The sequence below is a fragment of the Gymnoscopelus microlampas genome (assembly GCF_963454915.1).
Source record: "Gymnoscopelus microlampas genome assembly, chromosome: 10".
NCBI lineage: Eukaryota > Metazoa > Chordata > Actinopteri > Myctophiformes > Myctophidae > Gymnoscopelus > Gymnoscopelus microlampas.
Genome location: NC_139947.1, coordinates 19,264,588 through 19,289,369, shown reverse-complemented (window position 1 = coordinate 19,289,369; position 24,782 = coordinate 19,264,588). Strand labels below are relative to the sequence as shown.

General features: G+C 38.7%; 1 protein-coding gene across 1 annotated transcript in view; it reads right to left on the bottom strand.

The window, feature by feature from the left end:
• Positions 1 to 24,782, bottom strand: part of prex1 (phosphatidylinositol-3,4,5-trisphosphate-dependent Rac exchange factor 1) — a 112,950-nt gene that overhangs the window by 37,673 nt on the left and 50,495 nt on the right. Inside the window, exons 12-17 of the mRNA XM_084070293.1 lie at positions 24,146 to 24,249; positions 23,090 to 23,139; positions 19,656 to 19,731; positions 18,152 to 18,224; positions 12,092 to 12,237; positions 8,871 to 8,963 (exon numbers count right to left, since the gene is read on the bottom strand). Of these exons, the coding sequence (XP_083926419.1) occupies positions 8,871 to 8,963; positions 12,092 to 12,237; positions 18,152 to 18,224; positions 19,656 to 19,731; positions 23,090 to 23,139; positions 24,146 to 24,249 (542 nt within the window). The remainder of the gene's footprint in view (positions 1 to 8,870; positions 8,964 to 12,091; positions 12,238 to 18,151; positions 18,225 to 19,655; positions 19,732 to 23,089; positions 23,140 to 24,145; positions 24,250 to 24,782) is intronic.

Sequence of the window (24,782 nt, the reverse complement as noted above, 5' to 3'; positions counted from 1 at the left end):
AACACAGAGAGTGGGCGTGTCATTGCGAGGGGAGAGAGTGAGAGAGAGCGAGAATGGAGTTCTGGGTGCAAAAGAGGGAGAGTGTGAATGAGGGGCTACCGTGCTGGAATGCTGGAGGGGGCAGAAATAAAGAATTACAAGTTGAAGAATTACAGCTAAACTGCAGAAAGGTTTGAGAGAATTAGTTCCACGTATATAAGAAAGAATATAGAGTTTAAAAGGAAAAGGAAAAAAAAGGAAAGGAAAATAAAATAACCATAATGAACAAGACAAGACCGTATGGGAGAGTAGCCAACAGGGTTGAATTGTGAACCCAGGGCTTCCCAATCTTTTCCATGCCAAGGACCTCCAAATAGCCATAGCCTTTGGCTGCTGCCCCCCCCCCCCCCCCCCCACCCCATTGTGAAATGGCTTCTTTTTTTTAAAAAGGAGGGAAAGCGAGGGTGCAAGGCCCCTCAAGGGATCACGGATTCCAGTGTAATAATAATAACAACAGAGGTACATGTATTAATCAGTTTCTTTTTTTTTTTACACTGTTGTCAACACACCTTTTTCATAAACATGGATAATGTTCTTCCACTTTCTCTAAGCAAGTTATAGATTTTTCGGTAGCACTTTAAACGAACGTCCTGGTAACAAGCATTAATTAACAGTTAATAAACAACTTATTAACTACTTATTAACAGTTAATAAACAACTTATAAGGTAGTTATTAACGTTATTATATGTTTATAACCGTTTACAAATAATTTAACGTGCTATTAACAAACATTAATTAACAGTTAATAAACAACTTATTAGCTACTTATTAACAGTTAATAAACGAATGATAAGGTAGTTATTAACTTTATTATATGTTTATAACCGTTTATAAAGAATTTAACGTGCTATTAACAAACATTAATTAACAGTTAATAAACAACTTATTATCTACCTATTAACAGTTAATAAAAAACTTATAAGGTAGTTATTAACTTTATTATGTATTTATAACCGTTTATGAAGAATTTAACGTGCTATTAACAAACATGAATTAACAGTTAATAAACAACTATTTAAGTACTTATTAACAGTTAATAAACTACTTATAAGGTAGTTATTAACTTTATAATTTGTTTATAACTGTTTATAAAGAATTTAACGTGCTATTAACAAACATTAATTAACAGTTAATAAACAACTTATTAACTACTTATTAACAGTTAATAAACAACTTATAAGGTAGTTATTAACTTTATTATGTATTCTGGATTTGATTATGGCTCGTTAATCAGTGGAGACAAAGACATTCCATTCCATTCAGTAGGTCGTCTTTGCAATGTCACATGATTTACATGTAATATGCACGTCCATATGTGTGTGTGTGTGTGTGTGTGTGTGTGTGTGTGTGTGTGTGTGTGTGTGTGTGTGTGTGTGTGTGTGTGTGTGTGTGTGTGTGCGTGTGTGTGTGTACACACACACACACGCACACACACACACACACACACACACACACACACACACACACACACACACACACACACACACACACACACACACACACACCTCTTCTATTCCTATTCTCTTGAATTCAAAATTACAGACCTTGTCCTTCATGATCTTGTTTTTTTTAAATAATTGAATCAGAAAGTCTGCCACTAACTGGTAGCATCTGATCTGGAATTGTGCTTACTTTATTAGTGAAAAGGTTATTAAAGTAATTTGCTATATCAACTGGTCTAGTGATAAACGTACCCTCCTCCTCTATAAATGAAGGCACTTTGCCCATTTTATCCCTACCCACAGCTTCATTAAATATTGTCCACATTTTTTTACTGTCATATTTACATTCCTCTCTCTCTCTCTCTCCCCCCACACACACACACACACACACACACACACACACACACACACACACACACAGTATTGTATTGTTAAATATGTGAGATTAACGTTATAAACCTACTATAACGTTATAAGCAATCTAATATTATTATCTATAGAAAGGGGATTACCATCTTTGGCATTCCAATTCAAATCTGAAACCTGTTTACAGTCTAATCACAGTGGTTAAACATGGTTGTATGGAAAATGTGCTAAGTGCCCATTGAATGTGGATCAAAGGCCAATTTCAATAACGACCTGTTAGGGCGTAGGCTAACTCTATTAAATACATCACCATCAATGCAGTGGTGGAAAAAGTACTCAAATGTTTTACTTAAGTAAAAGTATCAATACTGCAATGTAGAAAGACTCTGTACAAGCAAAAGTCCTGAATTCTAATTGTAATTGAGTAAAAGTACTGGTATCAAAATCTAAGTAAATATACAAATATTTTGCTTGTAGATCAGCTATTTTCAAATTGGCAATGTAGAAAGACTCTAATTCTAAATGTAATTGAGTAAAAGTACTGGTATCAAAATCTAATTAAATATAAAAAATATTTTGCTTGTAGATCGGCTATTTTCAAATTGCCAAAGTTTAAATAGGGCTGAAGTGGTCTTGTAATAATAATCAAAAATATACAAAGTAACAACTAACTAAAGTTTTCAAATAATTGTAGTGGAGTAAAAGTAGCCTATAATATCTGCCTCTGAAATGTAGTGGAGTAGTATACTTAGTTTTCCACCACTGTAGAAATGTATTTTTCAAAATGCATAGTACAGTAATTGATTACATGTACTTAGTTACTTTTCACCTCTGTATAAATGTCTTTTTCGAAATGCATGTATGTCTTTCATAAAACATTAAATGCGAGGATCTTATTTTGAAGGCAAGCGGAAACCTTATTGTTGCCAGCTCAAAAACCGGATGTCCTATCGTTGCTGATGGAACGGAGCTCTAGAAAGTGCTGAGTGGATAGGGTTTCCGTCGTACGCGTTTCCCCCGGAAACGATATTTTTTTGACCAATCACAACACTCGTTTCATTCACGGAGAATGCTAACAGATTTGTAAAGGATCAACGTCATTTCCTTGGGCGGTACTTTCGTCAAATTCGACCGTTTCCGGTTCTACATCCCAGGTCTTTCCCAGCGTGACAAAACAATACAACCACAGCTGTGCTCTCATTGGCCGTCTCTTAACACGTGACCGAGTACTGCATTCAATGTATCCAGGTTTTTTTTTATTATAAGTTAGACTCCAACATTTTATTGGAAATTAGCAGATCTACAAGCTCACAACGCGTCACTGATGTTGCAACGTGTTGTGAGCTTGTAGATCTGCTTTTTTCAAACAACCGATGTATACAGTAGGTTTAAAGTGCTTCTTTTGGGCTTAGTCGCTTCTTTTGGGCTCGTTTTCCTAGACCTGGTTGCTTATTTCTCTCATAGAATCTGGCAACACGCATCCGGTCTTTACAACGGTCCCATATTTGAATTCCACTAAGGAGAAAAAGCAACGGAGGTAACTATTATTATTATTATTATTATCTACATGTACAACTTCTGAATATAGTTGAAATACCGTTGTGACTTAACACTCACATGTCCATGCAAGCTACTTGTGTGTTGGTGGGACATAAGTTAGCTTCTAGGCTAACTTAACTTAGAAGCTAAGCTAAGCTAATAATATGTTTACATCGGCTGCATTTGTCAGGTGGACATTGTGATGGAATCCTGAATCCTGAGCTAAATTTGTGGATTTATTATTATTATTTTTATTTACTTTTCCTTTAATCTAGCTAATTTGACACTGTGTTATGTTAATTCTTCATTATTAATTACTTATGATGCATCTCTTTTTCTTTCTCAAAAATCAAGCAAACATGCACAAAGGTATTAACACATTCAGAGGAAGGCTTTTATTTTCCCCCATATTTATCAGTAATACGACTTAGCCACCTTGTGGTTTAACATTTCCAAAATTAAACTGAAAGTGCCTTATGCTAAGTGCTAAAGAAATCTACAGAAAATTAACCAGTGCCATGAAATCAAAATAAAGCATTGGACTCATTGCATGCAGTTAGTGTGTATATGTACATACACACATCATGCAGACTGTGTGTGTGTGTGTGTGTGTGTGTGTGTGTGTGTGTGTGTGTGTGTGTGTGTGTGTGTGTGTGTGTGTGTGTCTATGTCTATATGTATGTGTGTATATATAGATATACATATACACACACACACACACACACACACACACACACACACACACACACACACACACACACACTGTACTTTATATAAAGGTCACAGGAAAATTGGCCACCATGGAAGAGGGGACATTAGATGTTAAATTGTCTATTATTATATATGAAATACAATTATAATGGTTTTAAGTAATGTAAAATACAGATAATTGGAACACGCTTGGACATTGGATTGTCTATATTAAATAAAATATAATAAGTAATGTAAAGAACACATCATTATAACACGCTTGGACATTGGACAATTAAGGCCTAATATTTCTACTATTGCTACAAATTCATCTCCTCTCCATTCCCCTGACTGTACACTGACTGCACTGAAGAATGTGGGGTCTTGCTCTGATTGCTCGCTCTCTTGTGAGCTTGTAGATCGGCTATTTTCTGATAATGTTCAAATTAGAACATTGTGTTACATATAATAAGATAATGATGCGTGGGTTCAACTGGTTAATTAAGTTCCTTGCACACATAAACTTTGGGGCCCCCCAATTGTAACTATGAGGACCCCTAGAGAACCTGGACCCCCTATTGAAGACCCATGCTCTAGTCTAAAGGATGGTCGCTAGCGTCACACATTGAGAATTGTGGCTCTAAGACCTTCTTAACGCATCCCTCTACTGCAGTGTGTTGTGAGCTTTGCATGCAGACCAATATAAATTAGGCAGAACCCTAACCCATGTGGTTGGAAAAGTAAAGCCCAACATTAATTATGGATAATAAGGTTATATCCGAAGATTAAAGAGTATTTGAATTTGTAAAACAATCGATAGAGTACGTGTTCAAAAGTATTTTCTATAGAAGCCTAATGGTACTGGGGGCTGGCTCCATTCACTCTTTTCAAAAGTCAAAGATTGGAACTTGACCTAACAACATTTTTCCGTCATGAGTTGTGTTTTAGCTTTAATACATCATCTTGTGTTCTGTCTTTATTTTACTTATGAAGAATGTTTGTCTTGAAGTTGTAAATGACCGGAGATGTTCATTCTTTTCTTTTTCTTTATTTGTTTGTGTCATCACAACAGAATGCAAGAGAAATAAATGGGTGTTCAGCATGGTTGGTGTGCAGCACAACCAGAGAGCCAAGCCAGTGCTGCGGCTTGTGGAAAGAAGAGGTCGAAAAGACTGTCTCCCTTTGATTTTGCACCATGTGAGGACACGTTCTATCATCATGAGCGATGAATGGCGTCCATATCGTACATTGTCCTGAGTTGGGCTACAATCACCAAACTGTCAACCATTCGAGGTGGTTTGTAGAACAGGTGCTCAAACACAGCACATCGAAAGAGCCTGGCGTAGCGTAAAGGTACACGCTTGGAGACAAAAGCCAATCAAACGGAACAGCTGGGCCTGAAACATATATTTCTAGACGCAAAATGCCTATTTGTTAAGAAATGCATGGTTAAGAATTTGTTAATGTTTGTAAGACACTGGTTAATTGTTTATAAATACTTAAAGGGCAAGACCACTTTGGTAGAGGTTTGGGTTGTGTAGTTTCCTTGCCATGATGTAACTCCAAAGGTGGACAAGAAATGAAAAATAATTGCTCCATTAATTAGAAATTGATAATTCAAAATATGCTCCTCATTGATTTACATTGTACACTGAAACGGCTCTCAAAGTCACTCTTTTAGCCCGTAAACGAACACAAACATAGCTGATTCAGAGAATATAGAACATCACCAAACCCAGTACTGTTTATTTTTTTAATAAAAATGTCAACTTCCTGAAGATTTTACTATTTGAAGATTCGGATCCGGATCCGCCGATCCAGTCCGGGTTTTCTTTCCAATAAAAATAGCAAAATCAACAGGAAGTTAACATTTTTATCAAAAAAACAAACAGTACTGGGTTTGATGATGTTCTATATAGTCTGAATCAACTTTGTTTACGTTCGTTTACATGCTAAAAGAGAGACTTTGAGAGCTGTTTTACTGCACAATGTAAGTCAATGAGGAGCATATTTTGAATGATACATTTCTAATCAATGGAGCAATTCTTTTTTATTTCTTGTCCACCTTTAGAGTTACATCATGTCGAGGTAACTACACAACCCAGACCTCTACCAAAGTGGTCTTGCCCTTTAACAAAGGATGTGTTAGTGTTTATAAGACACTGTTCCCACTTTAGACCAGGTAGATGCACAAAGTGTTCATAAATGCATTATTAACGATTTGTTGATGTTTATAATACACTGTTTAAATCTTAATAAATATGTAAATAAGGATTTGTTAATGTTTATAAGAGACTGTTCCCACTTTAGACCAGAAAGCTGCAAAAAGTGTTAATTAATGCAGTATTAACGATTTGTTGATGTTTATAAGACACTGTTTAAATGTTAATAAATATGTAACTAAGGATTGGATAATGTTTACCACACTGTTCCCACTTTAGACCAGGTAGCTGCAAAAAGTGTTAATAAATGCATTATTAACGATTTGTTGATGTTTATGAGACACTTCTTAAATGTTAATAAGTACTTAAGTAAGGATTTGTTAATGTTTATAAGACACTGTTCCCACTTTAAACGAACGTCCTGGTAACTAACATTAATTAACAGTTAATAAACAACTTATAAGACACTTCTTAAATGTTAATAAATACGTAATTAAGGATTTGTTAATGTTTATAAGACACTGTTCCCACTTTAAACAAACGTCCTGGTAACTAACATTAATTAACAGTTAATAAACAACTTATAAGACACTTCTTAAATGTTAATAAATACGTAAGTAAGGATTTGTTAATGTTTATAAGACACTGTTCCCACTTTAAACGAACGTCCTGGTAACTAACATTAATTAACAGTTAATAAACAACTTATAAGACACTTCTTAAATGTTAATAAATACGTAAGTAAGGATTTGTTAATGTTTATAAGACACTGTTCCCACTTTAAACGAACGTCCTGGTAACTAACATTAATTAACAGTTAATAAACAACTTATAAGACACTTCTTAAATGTTAATAAATACGTAAGTAAGGATTTGTTAATGTTTATAAGACACTGTTCCCACTTTAAACGAACGTCCTGGTAACTAACATTAATTAACAGTTAATAAACAACTCATTAATGCCTTATTAACATTTAATTAACATATTATAAGTTGTTAATTTATTGTCAATACGTGTCGTGTTAATAGTATTTATAAGTCTTTATAAACGTTTATAGACACAGAATAAAGTTAATAACGATCTCATAAGCTGCTTATTAACAGTTAATAAGTATTTCACAAGTTGTCTATTATTTGTTAAGGACGTTCAGTGCTTTATAAACGTTTATAAACACATAATAAAGGTTAATAACTTCCTTACAAGTTGTTTATTAACTGTTAATAAGTATTTAATAAGTTGTCTATATGTTGTTAATTAATGTTTGTTAATAGCACGTTAGATTCTTTATAAACGTTAATAAACACATAATAAAGTTAATAACTACCTTATAAGTAGTTTATTAACTGTTAATAAGTACTTAAATAGTTGTTTATTAACTGTTAATTAATGTTTGTTAATAGCACGTTAAATTCTTTATAAACGTTTATAAATACATAATAAAGTTAATAACTACCTTATAAGTTGTTTATTAACTGTTAATAAGTAGATAATAAGCTGTTTATTAACTGTTAATTGATGTTTGTTAATAGCATGTTAAATTCTTTATAAACGGTTATAAACATATTATAAAGTTAATAACTACCTTATAAGTTGTTTATTAACTGTTAATAAGTAGTTAATAAGTTGTTTATTAACTGTTAATTAATGCTTGTTACCAGGACGTTCGTTTAAAGTGCTACCGATTTTTCTTTTTCATTGGCAGCAATGTTAACAAGCCAAGATTGTGTCTGTGATCATGTATTTTGTGTCTCAATAACAAAGTACAGATGTTATCATTGACATATCTTTCCGTGTCTGTTGTCAGACGACTGCATGGCCATAAAAGATGATTTGATCAAGGGTCGTAAAATGCTAACACCGTTAGCCTTGGTTAGCCAATTAGCACATAGAGGTACATAGAGGTACTTATTTTACGCCCCAGTAATCATTCATTAGGCTGAAACAGGGTTGATCCAGGCTGCTTACTTGGGATCCTTAAAAGGATCCCTGGCTAATAAGCCAAATATGTCTTATACATTATAATTGCCCTCTATAACTAAAATACACCTTAAATATTCTATCTATATTAGGAACAGTTCATCTTTTACTCAAGAAGGGCAATGCCCATCGCAAGTTGATGATGTCATTTGCCCATACAAGCTCACAAGCTCACAAACTGAGCTGGTGGTAGATGTGCTATTTTCAGCGAATGTTCCCACCAGAATAGGGATGTTAGGGTCCAAGTGGGGCATTTTACAATTCTAGTCACTTATGAGGAAACATTTCCATTCACAAGTGTGTGTGTGTGTGTGTGTGTGTGTGTGTGTGTGTGTGTGTGTGTGTGTGTGTGTGTGTGTGTGTGTGTGTGTGTGTGTGTGTGTGTGTGTGTGTGTGTGTGTGTGTGTGTGTGTGTGTGTGTGTGTGTGTTCTGATTCTGATTCTGATTCTGTGTGTGTGTGTGTGTGTGTGTGTGTGTGTGTGTGTGTGTAAACTCAGAGTGATGTGAGTCAGCATGTCTAATGGTCCTCTAAGCTGGTGAGAACAGGAGTGACAGCCCTGACCTACTGGGAATAATGGATAGGACAGAATGTCGCTGTGTGTGTGTGTGCATGTCTCTGTGTGTGCGCGTGTGTGCATAATATTGACCATACCTCAGCGTGTGAGCCCCTGGTGACAGACTTCACCACGATGGCCTTGTTCTTCTCCTCAATCTCAAAGCCGTAGTCTTCCTCCTCAGGATGAATCTACACACACAGAGACACACCACAGTGGGACTCATTCACAGCCTTGCATTGCTGCGTGAGAGGAATAACAATTTTCACTATTTTTGACATTATTTTAATTACTTTCTGGAAACGTCTTGCCTATACAGACATTCCCAAAATAGGGATTGATTATTAATCTATTATCCTACTATAATTCTAGTAACCTCTGTCCGTCTGTAGTGGTGAGTGAGTGAGTGAGTAGGTGAAGCTACCCGGTTCTCCTCACTGGCTGGAGCAATTGCTCTGATTTCGCACACAGCCATTCACCATTACCATCTGAACTTAACTGTGAAGCCCGTTTTTCGATTTCATCAAATCTCAGCTTCTTATTAGCGTTTTTGTGTAAAACACTGTCGCCATGGTTACGGGGCTGCCCAGCTATGGGACGAACTGCCTCCCGGGTTGCCAGATCATGTGCGCATATCCCCCCACGGATGCGTCGACCGGGTATGGTCTAGTTTTATTAAATTATCAATATGTTTTTTAAATAATTGATTAGTCGGATTAACCGTTGCACTCCTACTTACCACCAGTGGTGGACAAAGTATATACTCAAGTAAATCCTAAAGTATTCAAAAGTAAAAATTACGGAGTATATTTTCAGAAATGTTCAGAAATTCTCATACATTTTCATAATTTCCAACAATTGTGAAAATAGGCGAGCTACAAGCTCATAGATCGCCTATTCTGACTATATTTGAAATAGGGCTTAAGTGATTCATTGTCTCCGCCAGGCCGAAAGGCATGGCGAGAGAATATGTTTTACCCCCTGTCCGTCCGTCCGTCCGTCCGTCCGTGTGTGTGTGTGTGTGTGTGTCCGTCCGTCCGTCCATCCGTTCGCGTGTCATTCTGTCATTTTGTGGACAGCTAATCTCTGGCACCGGTGGCTTGATCACAGCGAAACTGTGCACACACACTCCCTGGATGCCAGAGCAGAACCTCTGCTCCAAATTTTTCACATAGGCCTTTTATAGCGCCACCAGGAGGCTGATTTGTGCAAAACACATTTTTGGACAGTACTCCTACAGATTTTGGCCAGAAATCCCGCAAATCGATACACAGTATCTCTATAGTCATTAAAAGAAACGGCTCATTTCAGACTTTTCATATTCCATCCTGATTGGCTAAGATTGTCTCCCAAAGTTTGCAGGATTGCTCCGTTTTGAACACAATGCCTAAAATACACATTCCTACTAGGCCACTTGAATTTTTTTAAATCAGCCTCATGGTGGCGCTATAACAGGCCGATTTGCGTTTTTTAAATAAAACTGCACCGATCTGCCAGAAACTTGCACGCACACTCCCGAGAGGCCAAGGAAAAACATCTGCCCTGCATTTTTCACATTTGCCTTTTATAGCGCCACCAGGAGGCTGACTTATGTAAAAAAAAAAAGATATATTTGTTTCTTTCTGTGCAGCACTTTGGGCAATCTTTGGTTGTATGTAAATGTAATCTATAGATAAAGTTTGATTTGATTTGAACTGCTTCCTCCTCCGCGCTCCTCTGTGGGCAGCACTCAGCTGGGTGAAGCTGAAAACAAGTTCCCCGGCGGGATGAAAAACGTCACCAAAAAACAAACAAAAACGAAACAAAAAAACATTGAAGACCCTTGCTCTACGGCACTGTTTCTCAACCAGTGGGTCGGCACCCAAAAGCAGGCAAGGGCCCGTAAAAAATTGGGCACAGACATCTTGGTCAAAATGATATACTCCAGTAAAGTAAAAATACCTAAAAAGTGTACTCAAGTACAGTACTTGAGTACTGTACAGTACAATTAGACCATTGTCTATCCAAAACTAGATATTCAACTTGATGTTCACAAATGGAACAAGATACAAAGAGAGAGAGGGGAAACTTTTGGAAAATGTATTTGTTTCCTTGTCCTTGGTCTCTCTCTTGACAAACTGGCTATTTGACTTGAGTTCATTCAACCTCCACCATCAGTTTGATTCTCTTCCTCATAAGTTCACGATTTTCTGATGTATGTACTGTATTTGTGATGTATTTATCAGTGTTCGTTTACTTCTCTTTTCCACCAGCTATTTATTTATTACATATATTATTACATATTATTTATTACATATATATATATATATATATATATATATATATATATGTGTGTGTGTGTGTGTCACTGTATGTGCAAATATACGGTATATCCCCACAAGGGAGTTTGGACCATATTATTATTTTTTTCTTTTGCTTTAAAATATGTTCTGCTTTGTCTTTATTCCATTTTTGCAGTGGTGGAAAAAGTATTCAAATGTTTTGCTTAAGTAAAAGTATCAATACTGCAATGTAGAAAAATACTCTGTTACAAGCACAATTCGGGAATTCTAAAGAGTAAATGTTCTTAGTCACTACACCACTGCATTTTTGCACTTCTATTGTTATTAAGTTATTTAGCTGTGTGTGTTTTTCACACTTACTGCAGGCTGTGATGACACACAGAGATCAATAAATGAGAATGCGGAAATTTGAGGAAAGTACTGCAACAGCATGACTTTATCAACCTACAATGAGAGCATTGTAGGTTGACTAGATACCCAAACCAGATATTAAACTTCATTTTCACAGATGGAACAAGACAGAGGTGGGTTTCAATTTCCTTTAGGCAAAACTCCAACAGACTGTGTGTGTGTGTGTGTGTGTGTGTGTGTGTGTGTGTGTGTGTGTGTGTGTGTGTGTGTGTGTGTGTGTGTGTGTGTGTGTGTGTGTGTGTGTGTGTGTGTGTGTGTGTGTGTGTGTGTGTGTGTGTGTGTGCGCGCGCGCGCGCGTGCGTGCGTGTTCACATTGGCCTGTTATAGCGCCACCAGCAGGTCTAATTTAGCAAAACACGTTTTTGGAACAAAATGCCTCAAATCATGCATGCAGTGTCCGATTGCGTGAAAGGCCTAGAACAAATGCCACCCTTTTCACATTGGCCTATTATAGCGCCACCAGGAGGCCAATAACGTACCTGACCTGGTGGAGACCTGTGCTCCGAGGAGCACTTTTTCTAATTCATAATATATTTAAGTAAGTTTGGGTTCCAAGATTTCTATTTAAAATAAATGTACTTAAGTACTCAAGTAAATGAGCTTAGTTACTGTCCATCGCTACTTACCACTACATATTTAGCCAGGATGTTCTCTATGAGCTTGAAGTCGGTGCGTTGGTGCTGTTTGCTCTTAGCGCCGGTTCCCTCCGTCTCTTCATCAGCGTAGAACCGGAAGAACTGAGACTCGTCCTTGAACTCACTCTTCTCCAGAACTGAAGAGGGGGGGGAGAAAATATTAATATGAGGGGCTTAAGCCTGATTTATACTCGGTTGTACACCGGAAATTGCAGATCTACAAGCTCACAACGCATCAGAGGCCTTGTAAATCTGCTATTTTCGGCATCACAGCACATACCGTAGTATAAATTAGGAATTATACAGTATACTCTCTCTTCTCACAAGGCAATTTTTCTTTTTTTTTATATTATAAAAGATTAATTACTGTCTGACATGTATTTCCTTGTCTTTTATTCCAACATAGGAACACAATGCTATTTTTTGTCACATGTAAACACAGATATAACATATTGTTTACTGTATACATAATAGAGGTGCACAAATCAAGGGGCAAACCCGCTTCGCTGGAATTGAAGCTCACTTCCGGGTTCTCGTTCAGTCTGCTGTTCCTATTAATGGCCCAAAAGATGTCGCTATTTCACCTTCTCCGGTAGCAATACATTATATAATCTCAATACGAGTCAATGAGGTTTTGGGCGAACTTTACACTTCACTTTATTACCGTAGTAAACCTTTTCATAAACACTTTATGTTTTCAATCGCTAGTTTAAAGTATTTTTTAAATCATCATGATATGCGTTCAGTAAATTATGGACCCATTAATTTTTTAATTAATGATAAAGTAGGGTATGTTTCCAGGGTTTCTACTGGTTCTACCGAGTGAAGACCCGCCCTCGCTGCGGTTGCAGCCAAAAGCATTAATTTCTGTTAGCATTTCGTACCAGATATAAAAAGACGGCAGATTTGAAATCGCTGAAAAATATAGGCCTCATTTACGGTCTGTAGAAACCAATGGCGTCACTCTGTCCATTCATTTCTACGGTCTATGGTACAAACAGACCCATCCGCGTGTCTGCACACAAACAAGATGATGGTTAATTAGTCTCATCAGCCCAGGAACGAACATCTGGGTCCAAAACACTTGTGAGTTGTTGTTGTCATCACATGCCAGGACACGCTAAGGCTCTCTACGGAGAGTGTGAGGAACACTCTGTCTTGTGTGAATGAATGTGTGAGGCGATCATCTGTGTGGATGTTGTTGTTCCGAGCCCCCCCACTCTCACACCCAGCGTGCCCTGGTGTCTTTGCATTAGACTAGAGCCTGACCGACACATCTGGCTGGCCGATATTTAGCCCACTAAACTTAGTAAACTGGACCTGATTTGGCTCTGTTGGACCACTTTTTTCCGCCAACACCAATTCTCTTTGCCAAAAATAGCCGATCTACAAGTTCGCAATGTTGTGTTGCGACGCGTTGTGAACTTATAGATTGGCTATTTTCTTCCTAATAATGTTCCCCTCAGGATTTGGATGCTGGGGTTCAAGTGGTTAACCACTTCAACCTGGTATCTCTATTTTGGGCATATCATTATAGTCATTAATTAGTACAAGTGAAACTCAGGGATGTGATAAATAACATTTGGCTTTGAAGGCCTAGCATGACCTGTAGAGGGTGGTCATCATATCTAACATGATTCGTAACTTTACTGAAATCAGACAAAAACACTTAACTGTGTTTAAGTGTTCTTGCTTCAAGCTGTCTTACATGAATATGTTTTTCTAAACTCAATGATTGCCTTTTCACAAATCCTGTCTACAACATAAACCGATGGGAACTCTGCCACACACACACACACACACACACACACACACACACACACACACACACACACACACACACACACACACACACACACACACACACACACACACACACACACACACACACACACACACACCTATTCATACTCTGCCCCTACGGCAAACTAAACTTCTGACCTGAAGCTATTTCCTCTTAGGCCATTTGCTAACTTAATAGCGCCTATTCAACTACAGGGGCTAGTCTTCACAAACTCACTGTAGTGACTGAGCCCCACGGTAAACATGCAGCACACAGACCGATGCAGGTCTCACTGAAACATTCCAACACTTAACCCATTCAATCCGGGAACGCATCTGTGTCATTTTAAGATTTCTTTGGCTATTCAGAAATAGCAGATATAATTATTATTAATATATTAATTTGTTTACAAACAGATGGATGAACAGAAATGTCATATTTCCATCATTATTTTTCACATCATAGTCCACAATGTATTGCCACTTGCCACTACCACTTGTCACAACATGTCCTAGTGATAACCTCCCCTCACTGTGGAGCACTTTCAATAACCACGCTAAAGCTCCCAAAGCTTTAAACCGCCAATTAAAACTGCCTCTTCAGACTTGGTTTCCCCAGTTAACGCCCACCTACCCATGTTTTTACACACAGTTCTGTGCCGTGAAAAGCACTATACAGATCTGAGGTATTATTACTAGACCATACCCGTCAGGGGATATGAGCACCCAAAGTGCGTCATGGTCCGCTTGTTTCAAGGATGGTCCGCTTGTTTTACAGATGTGGCAACACCGGCGCTTGTTTCACACACATGATTTGGCAACCCATGGAGCCAGCGAACACAAAAACGCTAATAAACAGCTGACATTTGGGGAAAGCGAAAAACGGGCTTCGCTGTTCCGTGCACATGGTAATGGTCAATGGCTATGTACAAATGCAGATCAATTGCTCCAGCCACTGAGGAGAACCGGGCAGAAGAGATTTTGGGGACGCACTTTGGGGACGCACGCACACAGCACGCACAGAGCTTTGTAGAATTATACAATGATTGACAATGGAACGGCTTACAGGAGAGAGGTCTGGTCCTCGTCGTCAACTAGACCAGGGAGTGGAGAAAGTGACGAGAGAGCCGTTTCCAGTTCTCTTGAACGATCTTAACACCTCCCTCACTGCTCACCCCCTCCCATACTAATCCCCCCCATTCAAAGATTTGCATAGATATATATTCAAAAATAGCACTCTGTGCCGCGCTATGAGCTTGTACAGTATATTTGCTATTTTTTAATAGCCAAAGAAATCTAAAGTGACACAGATGCGTTCCCGGATTGAATGGGTTAAATGAACACTCAGGCTTTTTACTGGGTACATGTGAAGCGGAGGGGGAGAGGTGGCTTGTTTTCAATCACAACAGCGTAATTCCCATTGTTTATCAGCAGAGGCCGTGTATCACAAAACAGGGCTTTAAAGTGGATCCAAGTGACCTAGAAAACAGCGCACGTGCTTATTGTGACAGTGCACGTGCTTATTGGGACAGCTTTCCATTGAATATTACATAAGAAAGGTTTGACGTCTATCAGAGCCATGTACACGATTGCTACTGTGGTCTGGGGACCAAAGAGACAGAAAAAACAAGATGACAACTCACATAAATGTCGGTTTTACTGTGTCATGTTAGATTGTAAAAATGTAATCTGTATATTTCGTATACAGTATCAATGTATATGTCATAAGTTGCCTTCCTTTGAATTGCCTAAATAAAGCCAAACAACAAAGTGAAACGGACAGAAAAGACTACGGAACAGCATTAGTGCTGAATGGAGAGATTAACCACTTAAACCCTATGCACTATGAGTCCCCCAGGGGTCTATATTATGGCCTCTCCAATTTTGCTCTACACTAAATATCTAGAAACCATTGAGGAATGAGCCTCATTTACAATGGTATAGTTAGTGGAGTTACAACAATTTTAAAAAGAAAATGCTTAAACTTTTTTTTGTTAATGCTCAGGATGCATTTATGCATGACCTTGCATAACATGCATAACCTTGTATGCATGACCTTTGAGTTGTGGATGTGCATTTTGACAACCCGGAACACATTTTGAATCGGAGGGGCCAACAGAGGGCACTAGCTACAATGAGATCATGGCGACAAGGTGGCGCACTTCCGTGCAGATATCGTAGACGACTGTAAACAATAACCACACAGATGAGGAAGTGGCCAGAGCGAGCAGCCAGCAGCAGCTGCCCCGTGTCCCTGAGGCTAAACCCTCATGCATAAAAACACTAAGTATGAAACACGAGACCCCCGGTGTCCTAATTCATCTTAAAGGCATGCTACGCCCAAATAAATCTAAGACTGAAACTAAAACTAAAATCATACGCAAGTAAAATAAATACAAATAATAATAATTAATGTTAAAGTGTTAAATAGCTCTATATTCCGAAAGTAATTGTTGGTATACTGTATATGTTTGTTCAGTAACAGTTGTCTCCTCATCTCTCCAGCTCTTTAGTAAACAGCAACATTTTATAGAGCGATTTGGTGTAGACTAGAGCAAAACAAGCAGCTGACCTAGTATAGAGCCCTGGGGGACTCCCCAGTGGTTAACTCACTGTGAGCTTGTAGAACGGCAACACACAACATTGTCATACGACAAAGTCTAAAATAAGGCTTACTGTAATTGGTTAATGCTTGCACACTGTCTAGTCTTGTGAATCACTGCGGTTTGTCCTGGCGCACAACAAAGTTGATGTCAATGTCAGCATCAATCAACCACAAGATTTCTAAATATTTGTATTGACAATAAACCATTGGTGCCAGTGGTTTTATGGTATCTTCTTGGAGCACTTTCACTCCACTCTTAGGCCGGTCACAATTATTACATAACCGTCTAATCGCAATTATTGGAGACAATAGCAGCTCTACAAGCTTATGCTTGTAGATCAGCTATTTCTGAAAATATCACATGTATAAAATTATATATGTCAATAATTTAAATGTCTTTGTATATTTAAGTTATTTGTCATATATCTGCCCTGTGCAATGTTTTATCACAAAGCCTAAAAGGCAAACTTGTATTAATATGTTCAATGGCAAAAACACTCAAAAACACACAATTATTTGATTGACAACTAATCTTCCACTTAAATTTGTAATCCTGACAGCCCTATCCACTCTCTCCAGGGCTCTTTGTCAGAGGGGTACCTGTGGTCATGGTTGAGCGGCCCCCCAGATGGTCTTGTAGCTAGAGCAAACAGCACATGTCAGGGAACACTGCTAATTCTGTTTATGTTCAACATGCCAAATGTGCTCAGTGGCTACTGGTCCCTGGGTAGAAGGAGTGTGTACTGCTACGACACAGACTCCTTTTGACCTAGACAACCTCAAAGGTCAAATGTAGGGCACAGAAATACACAGTGAAGTCTGGAGTGTGTTTCGGGTGGCTCCATTATCACACTTCAGAACATTTTGGGTGCGTTTGGAAATACAGAATGTGTTCAGTTTTCAGAGTGCTCTGGTGGTGAGTGCAAACTGAGTTCAGTTGATTTACGAACGGTCAGTGACAACAACACACCTTGCCTGTGGAGAGTGTAGTGTATTGTTGATTCACATATCTATGCCTGCCGTCTGTATTGTCCGTCACTACTGCTTCCTATACTCGTCTTCCACACCGGTGTCAGATAATAAAATCATTTGGTTACTTGCAGTAGCATTTGCCTCGTTGAACTCGTTGAACTTCGTTTAGCACATATTTAGCCTCGTTTAGCACGCATTTAGCAATTACTTCTTCCACCTCTGTTGTTTTCATCAATATTTGTAGTTAATGCACTCGACAACCTGGTTTTTGAGTAGGGTCGGACACTGAGCTCAGCTCACTGTCAACTAGGCTGCACAGATTTGAACCGCTTTGAATTTAGGAACGACCAGAGAGCAACCCACAGGCCAAAAATGTCAACTTTGCTCACCTATAATAAAATAGTATCTCATCATCATCCGTCCCCCTATGATGAGGCACTTTTTTGATATATTCTCGACATTATGGCCCTATACCCTATAACTCATTTTAGTGAAATGTCACAGTTATGATTAATGACTGATTTCTCATTATATTATAATGATGAGGTTCATCGCATAGGTGTGTGTGTGTGTGTGTGTGTGTGTGTGTGTGTGTGTGTCTGCATGCTTGCGTGAGGGCATGTGTGTGTGTGTGTGTGTGTGTGTGTGTGTGTGTGTGTGTGTGTGTGTGTGTGTGTGTGTAAGTAACTGACCATGGTGCATGAAGCCATTGTTGCAGAGCCCCACCCCCAGTATTACGGCATCCTCGCGCGTGGAACAATCTCCCTGGGAAACCAAATGACGCACACAATATGTCAGTAAGTCACACTCTCTCTCACACACACACACACACACACACACACACACACACACACACACACACACACACACACACACACACACACACACACACACACACACACACACACACACACACACACACACACACACACACACACACACACACACACACACACACACACACACGGTACAGAGAACACACAGGAATACTGTCTGGCTAGTAGTTTCATGCTTAACCCTGCAAGGCCCAGTGTGATCGCACGATCACATGTATGTTTTATAAAGAAATTAGTTTAAATCATTTTTCTTTTCTGTTATTTTTTGTTTTTTTCACCTCTAAATCCTCATTGGGTCCTATTGTTTAGTCTTACAATGCCATTGGCCAGGATATTTGCATATAAATACCCCCCACAGAGCCAGGAATCATCACAACTTGAAAATAATCTGGGCCTTGCAGGGTTAAGGCATTGGTGAACCTGCATGTGTTATGGTGTGTGCACAACATGTGTTGATGTACGATTATCTTAAAGTCGTACGTGTATGCATGGTAGACAAATGTAGCGTTGTAGAATGAAAGAGTAAAGAAACCATGTACACAAAACAGGAGAAAGGAGAGCGTCTTTTTGTCAGATGAATACAAATCCAAACACAGTGCTCTATGGCAGTGGTTCTCAACCTTTTCAGGCCGCAACCCCGCAAAATAATCATATTTGAACTGGGGACCCCCAAAAATAATCATATTTGAACTGGGGACCCCCCCACCATAATCATATTTGAACTGGGGACCCCCAAAATAAAAAAATATTTGAACTGGGGACCCCCCCACCATAATCATATTTGAACTGGGGACCCCCCAAAATAATAATATTTGACCTGGACCCCCCCCCCCCCCCACCACCATAATCAAATTAGAACTGGGGACCCTGACAAGCACTTGGAATTCTTGGAAGAGTTGAGGCATTACACAGATAAATATTGTGAAAATAGAAGATCTACAAGCTCACAACGCCTCCGCGAGGGGGTTCCGACCCACAGGTTGAGAACCACTGCTCTATGGTATATGGGTGATGGAAGTTGAACGACAGAAAGGAAAAAGACCACACAGCCTTCATCAGAGTGATCTTGCCATGCATTAGCCAACTCCATAAAGGCTTTTTAATTATTTCAGAGTTCCTTTGTCTTTTTTCCTTTATTTTGCCATAAAGAAACTTTACTGCAGTCAAAGGCTTGACAGCTGAAATGGTGCTGGAAGGTGTAGAAATGAGAGTGTAGCTATTCTTCACTACTTGAAGGGTGCTCCATGTGCATTTCACGCACATGGAACACCCTTCAAGTAGTGAAGAATGGCTGTGTAACTGTTCTATTGTGTGTTTGAGTGAAGTTGAAAAGCAATGAAAGGGGATCGTGTTATTTGACCTGGGAAAGAATCCAATCCACGAGTTTGCTAGCAGGAACCACGGACTTAAAGGTTTTCAAATGATGGTCTCTGTCCCTGCAGAAGAGAAACAAAAACGATCGGAAACATGTTGAGGTTTCGGCTCTGCACAGGATGTGCAAAAAAACTCACAAGGTCAGCATCTCTGCACGCAGAACATGCATGTGTCACGTTACAGCTTTGTGGTTAACAGCATCTATTAGAGTGAGGCGTGGAACATGGCCTCGAACAGCAACAAGACCTCGTGCACTTTGGCTTTGAGGCATGTTACTACATTCTGTATTCCCTGGGTGACATAAAAAGTGCACATGATTCTTAACTAAGAGCAAAAAATGTTTCCAGATAAATGTTGCAATTTCAAGTTTTCAACATCAAGGATTTTGCCAGCTGAAACCTCTTATGTGCCGTCACGTTCTATTCATGATTCATTACGTTTCTGTGAGATTGCCTGAACATGCAGAACAGACTGCTCTGCTTTCAAGGGAAGTAGAGACGTGAAACAGGAAATGCTTGAGAGGAAGTGTGGTTGGCTTGGTTGACATGTGACGTGTGGCACACGGCCTCTGAAAACAACAGACTTCTGAGTAACAAACATAGCGTGCTACAGTACACTGGCAAGTCATAAAAGATAACAAGACAAATAGCAAAATCTTTTAAAACCCATGAAAGCTGTAGAGTAGACCTACCTGGTCTACTGAGCACCAAGCCAGAAAAAGAGAACAGCAGAAGGTAAATTGAATGAAAGTGAGTTATGCATGAATGAATCTACAAGAACGTTTTCAGAGGTCTAATGTCAGAGCCAAAAAGGAGTCGCTGATTTTATGTTATAAGAAAAGCAATTGTGCTGTCAGAGTCTCTGCCAGGTACAATATTAAAAGCTTCGGGAACCCATCAGTGTGAGATAAATTCAATCAGTGTCACACATACAATAAAAAAACAAGGCAATCATTGGTGGTGCAACGTTTGTGCTGACGTTAGCCAGACTCTGAGGCTGGCTTTAAACACTGCAAAGGTTCCAGTATTTCTAATGTTTGTGGATATTGACTATTTGACTTCCACGTGCCCAACACTTTAACCGAGAAAGCCAAAACTGTTTTTCTGAATTAGGAGCACAACTGTTAATCAACCAATGCTCACAATGCGTCACAATGCTACACGTTGTGAGCTTGTAAATCGGCTAATCGATTTAGTCGATTATTTAAAAAAAAAGATAAATGATAGTTGCCCTAAGTTGAACTCTGGTACCCAACCACCCCTACTAAATGCCTAGAGTCTAGGCCTCTGCTGAGACAGGTCAGGCAAGACAGTGGTTCTCAAACGTTTTAATTTCAAGGACCGACATAACTCTGAGAGTGTACAAATGGAACCAAATGGACCCGTATGGGTCCATTTGGTTCCATTTGTACACCCTCAGAGTTCCAGGGTCCATTTGGAACCCTCTCAAGGAACCCTAGGGGTCCCTGGACCCCTCTTTGAGAACCACTGATCTAAGATGGGGGCATAAGGGGTGCCTGATGCTATTCCAATTATTCTGATTAAACTTAACATTGCTGATTTTTAAGATATAGTGATAGATATATAGTGCCACAGATGTGATGACTTCACCATCAATTAAAATGCGTAGATCAACTGCATTATTAATCCTTACAGTGAAATACATGCACGTTATTTGTATTTTTTGTTTCCAAAAATGTGTATGTACACCTTACTTATTACAGCTGTCAGTTTGGCTATAGCATGTTCTTTATATCTTGCATGCAGTACAAATCACAGTAACATCAGCACACTGTACATCTGGATGGTAACATCTGGACGTGCTTAAGGGATGTCATTAACCACATGAACCCTAGTGTCCCTATTCTGAGTTAACAGTCGGTAAAAATAGCAGATCTACAAGCTCAACGCGTCAGTGCCAGTGAAGAGATTTGGTGCAGAGGGAATAAAAGAGGAGACTAAGACTTGGTCAACAAATTATGCAGGGTTAAAATGGTTTATATACTCTGGACCGCTGGCGTAGCGGTCCAGGCACCTAAGCTCAGTTTAGCCTGACAGCGTGTCGTGGGTTCGAGTCCCGATCCCGACGGCCTTTGCTGCATGTCACTCCCCATCTCTCTCTCCCTGTTTCCTGTCAGCCTACTGTCCTATAAATAAAGGCATAAAAGCCCAAACATAAATCTTTAAAAAAAAGTGGTTTATATACTAAGTATACTAAGTAAGTAAGTAGTTTGGAGAGGCTAATTGTTGCTAAATAATATAATAAATAAAATATAAGTATATACTAAATAGTCTTAAAGTAGACCCTCGAGGGACCCCTACAGTACAACTAGCAAAGGATGAACACTTATCACCCACTCCTGTCGTTTTCCTCTTTTTTTTTTTTTTAAGTAGGATTCCTTTTGGGTCAGGACATTAACAGATGGATACAATTTAGAGAGTTATGAAAGTGAAACACTATGATTAACTGTGTCAAATGCCTTTTTAACTCAATTTCTGCCAATCACGCATAAATGCGATCTATTAAATAGCGCACTTGGCCGCCAAGATCGCATAAACGTGTTCTATTGAAAAAAAAAGAAAAAAAATATATATTTATATATATTAATACATATTTATTTATTTTTTCAATTTGACCCAAAGACCAAGGAGATATGATTTTTCGAAGATCTGGACTCCTATCCACTTCCTTGTTAACTGAAAACTTAAAAATTCTGTATCTCGGCTCCTGAGTACTTTTTTAATTTCAATGAAAAATCTCTGGCAGACAACAGCAAAAAATCTGAAATAATTAGGGCAGGCTAAGTGTTAAAGTCTTAAAAATACTTTTGTTAAATAAAGACAGGAGAAGCCTCTGAACAGTTCAGTGTTCATTTAGTGCCTCACAAAGTTCAAGATCAGAGTGAGCAGCATGAACCCTAGTCAACCAAAAACAGGGTCAGCGGTGCGTCAAATTAACACTCTACTACTACTGTGTTCTGATGGAGCACACCATGTGAGTCAACAGCAGAGCCCAACCGACCATTATGAAGTGCCATTATTAAACTTTTTGGACGGTATTATGCTGGCGATATGTCCTTATTTTTAACCATTATGAACCCTAGAGACCATATTCTGGGGGCGTACAGTCGGAAGACTTGCAGATATACAAGCTCACAATGCACCATGTCTTGTAGATTGGCTATTTTAGAGTTTTGGTATATAGATGGAAAAAAAGATTGGGAAGGGAATGGGATAGAGCCCTGAGTGCAAAACCTTTCAAAGGTTTTCAAAAAGTTTGAAAAAATGCTGATCTACAAGCTTAAAACGTGACACAAGATAAAGTCAAGTGGTATAGTACTGTATGTGGCACTAAATTAAAGAACAGGAAGGATAAACAGAAAAGCAGACAGGAAAAGGACTGTGGGTGGGGGTAACATACTTGATGATGGGAGCGTGCAGGCTGTGCAGGCGACAGTAGATTCGGACCCCCTATGAGAGAACACAACGATGAACCACACAACTCCAGCCTCCACGTAAAGCCTAAGGCATCATTTATAAACCGTGGTACAAGTAGACTATAAGTAACTTTTACTTAATCCAGACCGGGAAAGCATACGGTGTCATTTTAGATGTCTTTGGCTATTCCAAAATAGCAGATCTACAAGCACATAGTGCAGCACCGAGAGCTTGTAGAAATAGTGAACATTTTTAAAAATATTTGAATTTTTTCTTTTCTTTTTTTTAAGCAAACATTTATAACTCAAATCTTTGCTTCTGGGGATTCTAATATCTTCTATATCCTAATCCTAATGTTGCTATATCAGTGGTTATCAAACTTTTTTTCTTGTCACCCCCAAAATGATATGTATTTGTCCACGGACCCCACCATCTCAAATTATTTTGTTCCAGGGACCCCCAGAAGCAAAGATTTGGGTTAAAAATGTATATTCGAAGATTTGCACAAATGTTCCACTATTTTTCAAAAATTCGCAGTGCCGCGCTATGAGCTTGTATGCTATTTTTCGAATAGCCAAAGAATGATAATGCTCATTTTATGATGGCACCATTTCTGTCTACTCACTCTGTGTATAAGAGGTGGGCTGTGGACAGTTCAGAAACCTGCCTACCATGTAACTCGATGGAGTTAATCGAGTTAAAATGTTGAAAATGTGTGCAAATCTTTGAATATATACTGTATGTCTTTGGCCTAGGCCCCCCCTAGGCCCCCCCAGAAACAAAGATTTGACTTACAAATGTTTCGAAACAATATATTTATTGAAAGATTTGCACAGAAATAGCAGATCTACAAGCTCGTAGAGCGCTATGAGCTTGTATATCTGCTATTTTTGAATAGCCAAAGTAAAAAATATAACTAAAATCTAAAATGACACGATGCGTTCCCGGTTCGAATGGCGTAAATTGAAAAAGATTGAGAACCACTGTGTTAGCAGACAGGAAGTGTGCGTGTGGAAGGTGGGAGTGGCGGCGGGCTGACCTTTGACATGATGTCCTCCATCTCGCTGCGGGCCTTGTAGGTGCCGTCGTCGTAGCGGAAGCGGTACAGAACCTGCTCGTTCTTGAACTGGTGCTTGTCCGACACTGAAACATCACAACGAGACACAAATGTCAGCCCAGAATGGGACACAGGTTAGACATTTCATTTTTCATTACATCGGCAATTCTCAACCGGGAAAATAATTGACAAAACACTATATGATATGATGATAATAAAACATTAACCTATTCAATCCGGGAACGCATCTGTGTCATTTTAGATTTTAGATATAACCATTATTTTATACTTTGACTATTCAAAAATAGCAGATATACAAGTAGATCAACATTTTTTTTTTTAAATCATATATTTTTTAAAGCGAACATTTGTAACTCAAATCTTTGCTTCTGGGGGTCCTGGAACTAAATATTTTGAAAGGGGATTGGGCGGCCAAATATATATAATTTTGGGGGTCCTTGACCTGAAAAAGTTTGAGCAACACTGATATGGCAACATACGTTTTTCAGAAACCAGTTAGGATTTAGAAGACATATGTAGATTGAATGGATTGATTTACACACAAAAAAGCTCTGCATTATAAATGCATTTTTATCAACATTTGTGACTGAAAACTAGT